Raw genomic sequence first — 12,346 nt, 5'->3', positions numbered from 1 at the left:
GATGCTGCCCCCACGAATTGAAATGAGACACAAATGGGTTAATTGATAATGGCGACCAAATCTACGGGAAGTGAAATTAGTCCGAATAAAATCAAAATGGTTCTGTCAGTAAAATAATTTATGTTAATATTATGCCCTTATTTAGGACATCAGCAATGCTTTCTGATACGACTTCCTTATCGGTTACTGTCCTGAACAGGGATATATTGTAATCAAAATAAGTTCACAACATTTCAACCAGAATTTTTTTATTTTCTCAGGGAGTACCTAAATTATAATAATTATAACATATCACTTGATATGCGTACATTTACAAATCTAATTGAGGTTCTTTGACAGAGCCTACCCCATCATCGGGCCTTCAGATTTAAACGTTAGCATTGCATATTGCATTTTTTTATTTATTATTTGATTTCAATTAATTATTTACCATTGACTGTCATTCACAGGTGCCCTGTCATATGCCGAACTAGGCACGATGAACACATCGTCCGGGGCAGAGTATGCATATTTCATGGATGCGTTCGGTGCTCCGCCCGCCTTCCTCTTCTCGTGGGTATCCACCCTGGTGCTGAAACCCTCGCAGATGGCCATCATTTGCTTGAGTTTTGCAAAGTACGCGGTCGAGGCCTTCGTCGGCGAATGCGAACCGCCCACAGCCGTCGTCAAGATGGTCGCAGTGCTGGCAATTGGTAAATGTTATTAACACAACAAAAGAGCTTTCAAACTAAAATAAACTAAGTATGCCGCCTATTTCAGTATAATAAGTTAAACATAATATATAAATATATATATTCTACTTGTGCATCTAAGTATCGTTCTGCAGCATGCTCTTAGTATTTTGGATGCCTTTCCACTATATGAAATCGCCAACTCTGACTCTACCAGTATATCTTAACCCTAGTTTTCACAATACATAATATTATCCTAGCCCTAGTTTATCTCAGCAGATGCGTAATAATGATCATAATCCCGGACATAATAATCAACCGACTGGATCCTGGTATTGATGGAAAAAAACAAATACTGTTTTGTCTGAAAAGAATAATTTATTTTTTATCCCGCTATCCCAAAAAACCCACGAATGTTACAATTTACTACCAATACCATATTTTCTGGAGAAAAAAAATAATGTACATATTGGGGGTTTTACTCTTTGAAGTTTCCTCTCAAAGTTATGATATTCGAGAGCTTTATATTATGTCTACATGATTTTAAATAAATAAAATGAATGTTAGTTATTAAAATAACCGGCAAGAAGGTAATAAAATAGTTTAAAAAAGTCAATGTCAGTTTGCCATAAATAATACGGTTTAAACGTTTATCGTTTTTCCAATTTTAGACTTAAAATAGTAAATTTCTTAATGGCATACTTCACAAAATTTGATTATTTTTATTTCATATGGAAATCATGTGAAAGCTGTTCCCGAAATCGTGAGCTTCCATTCCAATATTTCCAATGACAGGATTTTGGGATTCAGTAATCGAGTAGTAAAACCTAGTAGGTAACTTAATAATTTATTTTGACTTTCGTTCGATTTTTATTGACCTTTCGATGTTTTTTCTAGTTCTTATCCTGGTGGTGAACTGCTACAGCGTGAATCTGGCCACTTGTGTGCAGAACGTGTTCACGGCGGCTAAATTAGTCGCGATCCTGATTGTCATCAGCGGAGGAATGTACAAGCTTGCACAAGGTACGACTTTGTTCAAATTGCTCCTGTTTTTATTGCCAAGTATTTTAATCAGGGACTAGATATGCAGCCGAATGGCAAACTGTGACTATCCCGGAGGAAATTGTAAATCATCTCAAATCAATATTGAATATGTAAGTGATACTCGTACCTGAAATAAATGAACAACTAAAATTCAATCAATCAAATTTCAGACAACAAATTAAATGCAGAAATCTTCTATGTTCCATTGCCAACACCTTTTACAACGTAGGTAATAGATACTTAAACCTTTTGACTTTTCCGGGCCATATTGAATAGAGAGGACCTATTTAGCCACACATAAAATATATTTAAAAAAAAAAGGTATTAACTCTCTTATGCAAAAAGATTTTTCTGTTTATTAAAAAATCTTCCTCAATCTGATGTGGAGAATTTTTTTCAGCTCTCTTTATCAATACGATCAGTTTTTTCACTCAAAGAAATAAACCATCTAGAAAACGACACGAAAAAGTACCATTTTTAAATTTTCAGAACTAAAGAAATCTAAAAGGAGACTGTATATTATTATTTGTCACTGTTAACTTTTTGAACCACGTGTTGGATACGCCTGTTTGAAAAGTGTATTATAAATAATCCACTTTGTCTTATGAATAATATAATAAAAACTAACGAGGTCTAGTCCAATCCATATTTTGTTATGAAAGGCACCATACAAATAGCACTGTTTTATATGACAATCGTGTTCGAAATCTAAAAAAGTCGAATGGTTTTTAAAAGTGTTTATTCATTTAATCCCCTAATATCAATATTACCTTGTTTGATCATAATAGTGCTATATTTATGTAAACAATTCAATAACAAATTGTAATCGATATTGCATCGGAATCACTTGATAAGATAAACGATTGTACATTATACTTTTATACATAAACTTTCCTGATAAATGTATGCTTTATTTTAATAAAAATGGGTTACAAACATATTACACACGTAGCACCAGTGGCGAGGGGTGGGGTTAGGCTGTTAAGATTTGACGTAAATAGTGTACTAAACGTTGTCAGTCATTCTTTTTTGTTTTCATAGAACTAATAATACAATTTGCAGATGGTGCTGGTTAGTTTTTAAAATTTAATGAAACCACCCTGCCTAAATCAAACCTTCATAGTTTAGGCACCAATGAGCGATTTGACAAAAATAGTGCACACTTTTTCAGTCATACTTATTTGTTTTCGTTGAATTAGGAATACATAATATTATTACAGATAGTAGTGCTTAGTTTTTTTTTTAAATTTATTAAGTCCTGCCCAAACCATAATTGATAAAAAATATTCTTTTATTTATAAAATATCTAAAGTTATGTATGGTTTATTGACATAATTTTAGATATTTTATTGATAAACGTATATTTTTTTGACTGCTTTCTACTATGGCTTGGATTAGGCAAGGTTTAATTAAATTTTATAAACTTACAAACACTATCTATACATTGAAGTATTAGTTCAATGAAAACAAATACGTTTGACTGAGAAAGTTTATTGTGCACTATTTATGTACGATCACAACAGCCTACCTCCACCCTTCGCCACTGCGTAGCACATTGACAACACTCGCGTTGGTCATTGGTTTTTTTTTGTAAGTAATGAAAATGGATTATTGATAGTTTCTTTTGGTATTATTTCAGGAAACACTCAAAATCTGACTGACACATCGTTTTCAAGCGGTCCCGTCACGTTGGGAAATGTGGCCACTGCATTTTATACCGGCCTTTGGGCCTACGATGGTTGGAACAATCTCAACTACGTCACTGAGGAGATTATGAATCCATCAAAGTAAGTCGTTATTTTAAATTCTTTGTGGGAATTTTACAAGTTTCATTATCCGATTTAAATTCATGTGGGGACTGGGGAGATGATATTTATACCACCAAAAAATCTTAAAATCAGGCTTCACCTTTCTTACCATTATGACTTTAAAACTGGGTCTTCTTTACATAAAATAACAATATGTACAAAGTGTGCTAGCTGGACAGGGTTCGAAATGTATCGGAGCGCACCGGAGCGCCGTTCCGGTACATAAAATCCCTAAAATTATCGCACTGTCTCGTGGGAAAATTAATTTGACCGTTTGAGCTAGATAGGCCATATAACAAAAAATTAAACACCTCTTTTTTGGAAAATACACATAAAATTAGATAACTATGTTAATATTTTCGTAAAATTATCAAGCGCTCCGGTTCGTAGAATTTTTCATTTCGAGCGCTGTAGCTGGGTATATCTGTAAGAAGGTACAATATTATTCTTCAGTGTGAAGAAAATATATGGAATAAACTTAACGACGTGTTAAAGAATGTTATTTTCAATATTTACGCATGTATCATAATATACAGTAAACTTTCTCACGTAAAGGAAACGCGCATTCAATATTGGTAATATTTGAAGACATTGAGAGGGCTCAGTAATTCTTGCATTTTATGGCCTGGCCATCATCAAGTCATTCATTATAACTGGCTTTAGTCTTGGTCTACAGCGACTGCCTTTTGCATTAATATCTTATTACTCTATTCAGTGGTATTACCTAAATCCACTTTGATATTTGCGTATCTGAACAGAAACCTCGTTTTTTTATTGAGTTTGCAATTTTGCATTTTCAAGTGGAGAACCTAATAGGGTTTCTCTACGATTTCCATCCGGGAAATCGGCATTCGAATAGTTGGCCTATTGGATATTGATGTATCTATTTAAATTAAAGTACGTTAAAACTGTGTGTACATTTAATCATTGTTGATTTTAATTTTAGGAATCTGCCTCGATCCATAATGATCGGTATACCCCTGGTGACGATGTGCTATGCCCTCATAAACCTGTCATACCTGGCTGTGATGTCGGCGACTGAGATGGTCGCTTCAGAGGCTGTTGCGGTGACATTCGGCAATCGACTTCTCGGCGTCATGGCTTGGCTGATGCCATTGTCTGTCACCATCTCGACATTTGGATCAGCAAACGGGACCCTCTTTGCGGCTGGAAGGTACCTACGCTATCCAATATAGCGGCACATTAATTTAGATGATGAATATTATTAAAAGTCGATAATAATAATTCTGATATTCTTATTTACAATGTTAAAATTAGGATAGTGCCCTACCGTCAGGGCGTCAGGTACGTATCTATTTATATAAACACACGCTTTCCTCTTCTTCGTCGAAATGAAGAACTTTTGTAAATGTTATCCACTAGAGCAGTGATTCTCAAGCGGCCTTACGCGAAACCCTGGGGTTCCGTGAGGTACGACAGGGGTTCGGCGAAGATTCGCAAAAGCTTCTGAAAAAATATACAACTTGAAACCTTTTTGGCTATCGGGTGAAAATAGCTGTGGGCAAGCAGGTCACACATTGTTTAGGGACAGCACAACACAACTTTTGAGAAAAAATTATATGAAGATGGCAAAAGATTTTCTGCGACAGTAGACCAGTAGATTAACAATCGTAATAAATCTTTTAATATAACCATCACTATAACTACACGTTAATTGTTCAATTAAAATGTCTTTCGAGGAGAATTAACTGCTATTTTTTTTATTTCAGACTGTGCTTCGCCGCTTCACGAGAGGGTCACCTCTTGGATATACTATCGTATGTCCATGTCAGGAGATTTACACCTGCTCCCGGTCTGATCTTCCATGTAAGTTGCCTTCAGATAGGCCATCGTTATTTTTACTACTTTTTCCGACTTATGCATGGTGTAAATGTGAACTCTGCCATTCTAAATAGTGTTGATCTGTGTAATAGCTATCTTAGAAATCGAGTACATCAATTGTTTGTTCTCCCAAGGTACAGAACTAACCTGCCATTGGTGCCAATTGGGCGGGCAATAACTATTATCAAGCAAATCGCTTCGAATATAGATATATTATGTTAGTTATAGAGTTTAGGAAGACTTTCTTTATAAATTCTTAATATTTTATGGTTTACTTAGCTCATTAGATGTACTTCCTTGTACCTAATTTATATTTTTTAAATTTATTTTTTATACTGTTTCAATTTCTCTGTTTTTTTCATGTCACGTTGTGAACGTCTTGAATTTATAATTTGTAAATTTCAATGTATTATATGTAAAGAAATTAATTTAATTTTTTGAATTTTCATTTGAATCCATTGTAATATGTTAATTTAATCCAGTCGGATGTTTATAGAAAACATATTAAATTTGTCAAACATAAGTCATCAGACGTCTAGTTTTTTTTTAAGCTGTTATTTTATTTTATTTCAGTCACTGATTGCAGTGGCGATGGTACTGTACGGTACCATTGACTCGCTGATTGACTTCTTCTCCTTTACCGCGTGGATCTTCTATGGAGGCTCCATGCTGGCACTGATCGTCATGAGATACACCAAACCACATGCACCTCGACCTTATAAGGTACAATAATAATGATATTTTTTTTATTTTATTTATTAAGGAAACAAACAGTTACATATTGATTACAAAAATTTAAAATATAATAATGAAAAGTTATTGCAACCAGCAAAGTTTCCATAATGAAAGTAATATTTGAAAATACTTAGGATTATATCCAATACTTTTTATGAGATACATAAATAAAATAATACGAATGAATATGTGAACCCAATAAAACTTTAAAATTTCACATTGCCACGCACACAAGTCATATTGTCAAAAAATATATTTATTAACCAAGATACAAAGCTCAACAGTAGTGTAGCAAAACTTCATAAAATTCTAATCAAAAAATTTCTCATTTTATTTACTTACCTTTATTACCTTGAATGTTTAGAAATTTCATTGAATCTATCGATATTTCGAATGGGGTGTTTAATGTCCGTGGAGCTTTTGTTCAGTGAGTAATAAAATTGTCATGCTACTATTATAAGCATGTTTTTCTGTAACTGTAATATTCAAAACATTATTTTTCTCTAAAAGGTGCCAATAATTGTGCCATGGGTGGTACTATTGATCTCGTGCTACCTGGTGGTGGCTCCGATTTTAGAAAAGCCGCAACTGGAGTATCTGTATGCATCATCCTTTATCCTGGCTGGTCTCATCGTCTACATTCCCTTCGTCAAGATGGGATATAGCCTGCCATTTATGGGTGAGCTTTTCAATTCCCATAAATAATAATAACATTTAGGTACCTAGGTGTAATAGTAGCACATATACCAGATAAGAATCCCTTATAATAAAATAATGAATGTAAATCGCATCTACTGAATATCTCCAATATTGGCATTCTTACTTCCGAGTGAAGGTAGGCATGCTTTAAGGTGAAGTCTTTACTGAGCCTTTTTATCAGAAAAATACGAAGCTTGCAATTCGAGACATTATTTTGATAATTTACAATTTCAACTGTATTAGTGAATAAATATGTATCTGAAAACATTAAAAAGAAAAATATTTTTTATTTTAAGTCAAAGATAAACTTACAATTGAAAAAAATGTAAGTAATAAAATGTGAATTATTTGTTGAATCGGACCGCACCCTATTATTACATATATTTTATGGTCATATTTATTATTAAAATTTAGTTTATTAAGTTTTCTAAGCATCACCTAAGCGATTTTTGACTAATTTATAGTTTTAATATTTTTTATATCTATTTTAAAAAACATCGATTATTATAAAAAATATAAATGTGTATAACTTGAAATCCTTTTTATTTATATCAAATTTTATTTATGTATGGTCCCAATATTGAAGCTTGATGTATAACTTTATGTATAACTTGAAATCCTTTTTATTTATATCAAATCAAAATTTAAAAAACAATAAATGTTATTTAGGTATGGTCCCAATTTTGGAGCTCGATTTGATAAATATAAAAAGTATATCAAGTTATACACATTTATATTTTTATAAAAATCGATGTTTTTTTTAAATAAATATAAGTACTTAAAAAATATTAGAACTATGAATTAGTCAAAAATATCTTCATTCAAATTTAGAAAACTTAATAAACTAAATTTTAATAATTAATATGACCTTAAAATAATATGTAATAGGTAATAAGACAAATTCACATTTTACAACATTTTTTTTAATTGTAATTTATCTTTGACTTAAAATAAAAATTTATTTTTCTGTTTAATGTTTTCAGATACATATTTATTAATTAATGCAGTTGAAATTGTAAATTATCAAAAAAATGTCTAAAGCTACATAATAATATACAAATTATTATTGAATGTAGTCTACTTCTCAAAGAGATAATTCAAGCCGTCAAAAGGTTGCGAACTCCTGTCTTTGTGTAATATTCTTCTTTTATTCAATTCAATTTAATTTTCTGAAATTAGAAAAGTTATATTTGCAATATAGATAATGATTAGAATTTTTCTTTATTCAGAAAGATTGTTTATTATGATTCATGTTGCGTCTAGGAAATGGATTATATTATTAGGAATAAAATGTTAATTTAATTAAAGTTGTATATAGCGAATGAAATTCAATATTTTGTTTCATGCATAAACATGTACACATTGTTCAACATTTTTAGTAACTAATAATAAAAATATTAATTACCTACCTATCTACTGCACTGCATTTTTAATATTAACAATAACATAACATTTACATATTAATGTGAATCGCTTTGTTCCTATTGTTTGTTAAATAAATCTAAGCTCTAATAATATAGAATAGATAAAAATAATCTATTTATCATCTAGTTACTATGTTGGTATCTGAAAATGAATTTTCCGGAAATTGATTTGTTGCTTATGTTTTTTTTCAACAGATGGCAGTAGTGCCACATAATAAATTCGCTAGTGAAAAGCGGTTGAGATTTAGTTAGTTAAGTGTAAAACTTCAGAGTTGTTAACTTTGCGCAGTGGCGATATCGTAACCAATGAGGTTTATCCGAGGTGCGATTATTGCTAGTTGAAAACTTTTACCAATACCCCGCCTTGTGGACGTGAAATACCGTCCGCGATGGCAATTTTTGAAAGCCTGTAATGGGCTGCCCAATTTATATCATTACGTGTCAGTCAGTGTAGTGTTGCCAACCATACTATAATTTTCGTCTGCGTACTATGACGATTTTAAACAGGTAAGTACGCCCAAAATACTATAATTTTGAGAAATCGGAAAATTATATGTATAAAAATATGTTGCTATATTTCCAATGCTGAATCATAGTACCTAGCTTGTAGCTTCAGCAAAAATATATTAGACTTTGAATGACAAATAATTTCCTGCATTTTATAATATATTATAGGGATCAGTGTTGCCATCTTTTTCTATGCTGATTATAGAACGAAGGGGTAAAAATTATAGTATTTCTAAAAAATATATAGTACAGGAACATTTTTCGTCTTGAATCCTTTAAAATTATAGTATTTTGGTATATTTGGCGTAAAATTATAGTATTTTACATTTTTTGAGGAATCAAAATTATAGTATTGTACTATAATTATAGTACGGTTGGCATCACTGATAGGGATGCTTTGGGTAATACCTATTTTCCTTCCACTCAGTTCGTGAGAAATATGCACCTTTCTTCAAATTTCAATATAATTTAATAACTGAGTGGCAGGTTTTAACTCTTCAAAGGCCCCTTTTAAATTTTCTTACGAATCGGTTGTCTCATGTTGCGTTAGGGAAACGCGCCTCTACACCAGGAGCACATTTATAGCAAAAATGGAATATCAAGGATTTTTTTTTCTAATGAAAATTACATTACCTAGGCAAAGAATATTATAGTTGACAAACAAATATTGATTCTATTTTTTTACCATTTAATTTCAGTCTTGTCGAACTTTTATTAAAACAAAACTAAATGTTTTCTGTTGCTTAATTAGTTATACCAGGCAAAGTTGGGATGCTTGGCAAAATGGCACTGTAATAAATTTATAATAATTATAGTGTAGTTGACACACATTGTCAACAATATTCATTCACTTACTTATAAAAAAAAAACAGTATTTTGGAATGAGGTTTTGAGAAGCACTGCTCTATATTTGGGTGGTACTAAAACATAGCCGTCTCAAAACTCACTGACAATAAAATTAGTAACAGCCCTTTAATTCCATAATATTGAAATTGGAAAAGCTATATTTATTATATACGAACAAAATAATATTTCAATTTTTCTAGAAAATCAAACTGTTTAACTTTTTTATTTATATAAAAACGAGCTGTGATATGATCACAATACCGAAGTTAAATTCAATATAAAGAGAAATGGATGTCATGTAGTTCTTACACATTTTTATTTTTTGGTGTTTTACAAGATACATATTTTAAACTATGAAGTAGCACATCCGAAACAACTTATTAAACTACTAATGGTAAAAATAATCATGAAACAATAATATGTGGTACCTACCTAGGTAATAAGACAAAGGTTCAATTAATGTACATTTTATAAGTTTTTATTTAAATTGTAGGTTTATCTTTGAATCAAATTTTTTTTAGATACCCACTGTGCATTGCCTTTTTAGGATAATTTAAAATGAAAATTATCAGCAAAGTGTATTAAATTGCATCTGTTGCATTGTAATTCTATAAATTAATCTTATCTTATCACTTTCATATATAGAGGAGGTTTTCTTCAGTATCTTTGTCGGTTATATACCTCGTTTACATGTGCATGCATTTACCACTGACAGTATGTATTATCGCGGCATAACAAAAAATGCATGTGGAAACACGTATCATTGTGCAAGTTGCAAGATTGCATCCATCTATCAAAAAAGTTCAGAAGCTTTTGAATTTTCATGCGACAATTATTAGACTGTGCGATATCTGCACCTGCGCAGTAGAATGATAGTGCCGAACCTACCGTTAAAAAATCGAACTACACCGCACAGACTCATTTTGAGGTTAACAGATTTTCACGACCTGTCAAATAGTACCACACTATTGGTGCAAGTAAATCCATGCATATGTACAGGCGCTGATATGTTTATTTTTCATGCATTGATTTATTTTTTCAGGTACAATCACTGTGTTCCTGCAAATGGTACTGGAAGTCGTTCCAACAACGACCACCTTTGAATATTAGTGAAAAAATATTTTTAATAAATAATCTATTGCTCTAATCCGGTTGCTGTTAAGATGAGAAAATGAAGAAATTAATTTTAAGACTTATAATACTGAATAAGACATATTCATAAGATATTAACATAACCATACCTAATTAATTAAGTATTTGCATTTCAATGATATCTCCATAGAATAAAAAAAATATGAATTTGTAGTACATAAGTAGAAAAGAAACAATAATCTTGAAAATAATATAATGAGTACATAACTTAAAGAAAAATAATAATTTAAAAAAAATACTGGCTACTTAAGTATTTATTTATTAAAATTATGATTACTGATAATAATTTTGTAAATTATTACACATCCCATCTTATGCATAATATAATGCTATATTTATTTGTCATGCATACAAAATTTATCTGTAATAATATTATGTATACAACGAATCTTCAGTGTTTTTTCGTATTTCACTTACAAGGAAGTTATTGATGTATATTTTGTCAATTATTTAACTTGCTTCTTCCGACATTGTGACTCAGATATGAATAGCTAACAAATTCAGTGTAATATTTCAGTTTACTCCATCATCATAAGATTATAATTGATAAGATTAAAAATGCTAGGTATGTAGCTAAATCTCTATCTGTATCTCTAATGAAATATTTGCTTATTGTGTAGCAAACAAAAACTACGAAATGGTAGCTAATAATAGAATATTCTATTTAAAACTCCACTATTCAGAAAAAAAATATCTCGTACTGTTTCTGCTTAACAGGTAGGAATGAATCAATTATGTGGTTAAAGAAACTGCGAGTAATCAGATTAAAAATATATATGCATGACATGAGCAAAGAAAAATAAATTGTAATGAACATTTTAAGATATTTTAACGTGAATACTGATGTATAAATAACATTGCAGCAAACAAAACAACTGATTCAAAAACAATTTTTATAAAATACGATAAAGTGTTTGTTTATTTGAGTCAAAGTGTTAAGGGTTTATATCATAATCGCTGCTATTTATGTACATTTTGTAGATAATGTAGATAATTCTGTTCATAATAAATGAATGGGTGTAGACAATAATTTTTTTAATCTAATAAAAATGTGTGCTATTAAAACACACCACATTGCATATTATGATGCTACATTTCATTTCAATACAATGATAATCATTTATCGATTAAATTACAATTTGACAAAAAAAAACAAACTTTGAGTTATTTATTACCATGCGACAGCGAAAGGCTAGCATACATAGATAGACAGCACAACATTATCAATTATGTCTAAAGACATAGTCATCTGTGGCTAACTATAGGTACATAATATGTAATATATTAAAATTAATTTTATATCAACTATAACAATCATTAACCAAATATAAAAATCTATAAATTATCAACATTTATTTAGTTGGCAGTCAATAAATTTAATAGTTTCTTTCAATTCTATTTCAGAATTCAAAATGGCAAAAAAATGTCATAAAACTGTCTCTCTTTATTTTATGGGTGTTAATATATTGTGCAAAGAGGGTAAAAATATAATAAATTATAGGTTTATAATAGATCAATAACTATTATATAAAAATATTCCATCGGTTTTTGGAGGTATTGGTAACAATATGAATTATGAATGATACAAAACCGTTGACTGGCCATGACATAGTTTTTG

The 12,346-nt window shown here is 30.8% G+C and overlaps 1 protein-coding gene and 1 non-coding gene across 3 annotated transcripts in view; both read left to right on the top strand.

Annotated features, from left to right (window-relative positions):
• LOC147071932 (b(0,+)-type amino acid transporter 1-like) overlaps positions 1-11,872 on the top strand; it is a 144,160-nt gene extending 132,288 nt beyond the window's left edge. For both annotated transcript variants that reach the window (XM_085946735.1, XM_085946734.1), the window contains exons 5-12: positions 450-692; positions 1,569-1,694; positions 3,355-3,502; positions 4,470-4,697; positions 5,254-5,350; positions 5,939-6,088; positions 6,611-6,779; positions 10,619-11,872. In XM_085946735.1, coding sequence (XP_085802861.1) covers positions 450-692; positions 1,569-1,694; positions 3,355-3,502; positions 4,470-4,697; positions 5,254-5,350; positions 5,939-6,088; positions 6,611-6,779; positions 10,619-10,686 — 1,229 coding nt within the window. In that variant the 3' untranslated portion in view covers positions 10,687-11,872. The remainder of the gene's footprint in view (positions 1-449; positions 693-1,568; positions 1,695-3,354; positions 3,503-4,469; positions 4,698-5,253; positions 5,351-5,938; positions 6,089-6,610; positions 6,780-10,618) is intronic.
• On the top strand, positions 8,501-8,640 carry LOC147071933 (U4 spliceosomal RNA). Its single transcript, XR_015070734.1, has one exon. It is a non-coding gene; the product is annotated as a U4 spliceosomal RNA (small nuclear RNA).
• Positions 11,873-12,346: the final 474 nt, after the last annotated feature.

The sequence above is a fragment of the Rhyacophila brunnea genome, unplaced genomic scaffold, assembly GCF_057557595.1.
Source record: "Rhyacophila brunnea isolate RB1 unplaced genomic scaffold, BYU_Rbru_1.0 scaffold_2, whole genome shotgun sequence".
Taxonomy (NCBI): Eukaryota; Metazoa; Arthropoda; class Insecta; order Trichoptera; family Rhyacophilidae; genus Rhyacophila; species Rhyacophila brunnea.
Note: the sequence above shows the minus strand (reverse complement) of the source record. Positions and strands in the feature narration are given on the sequence as shown.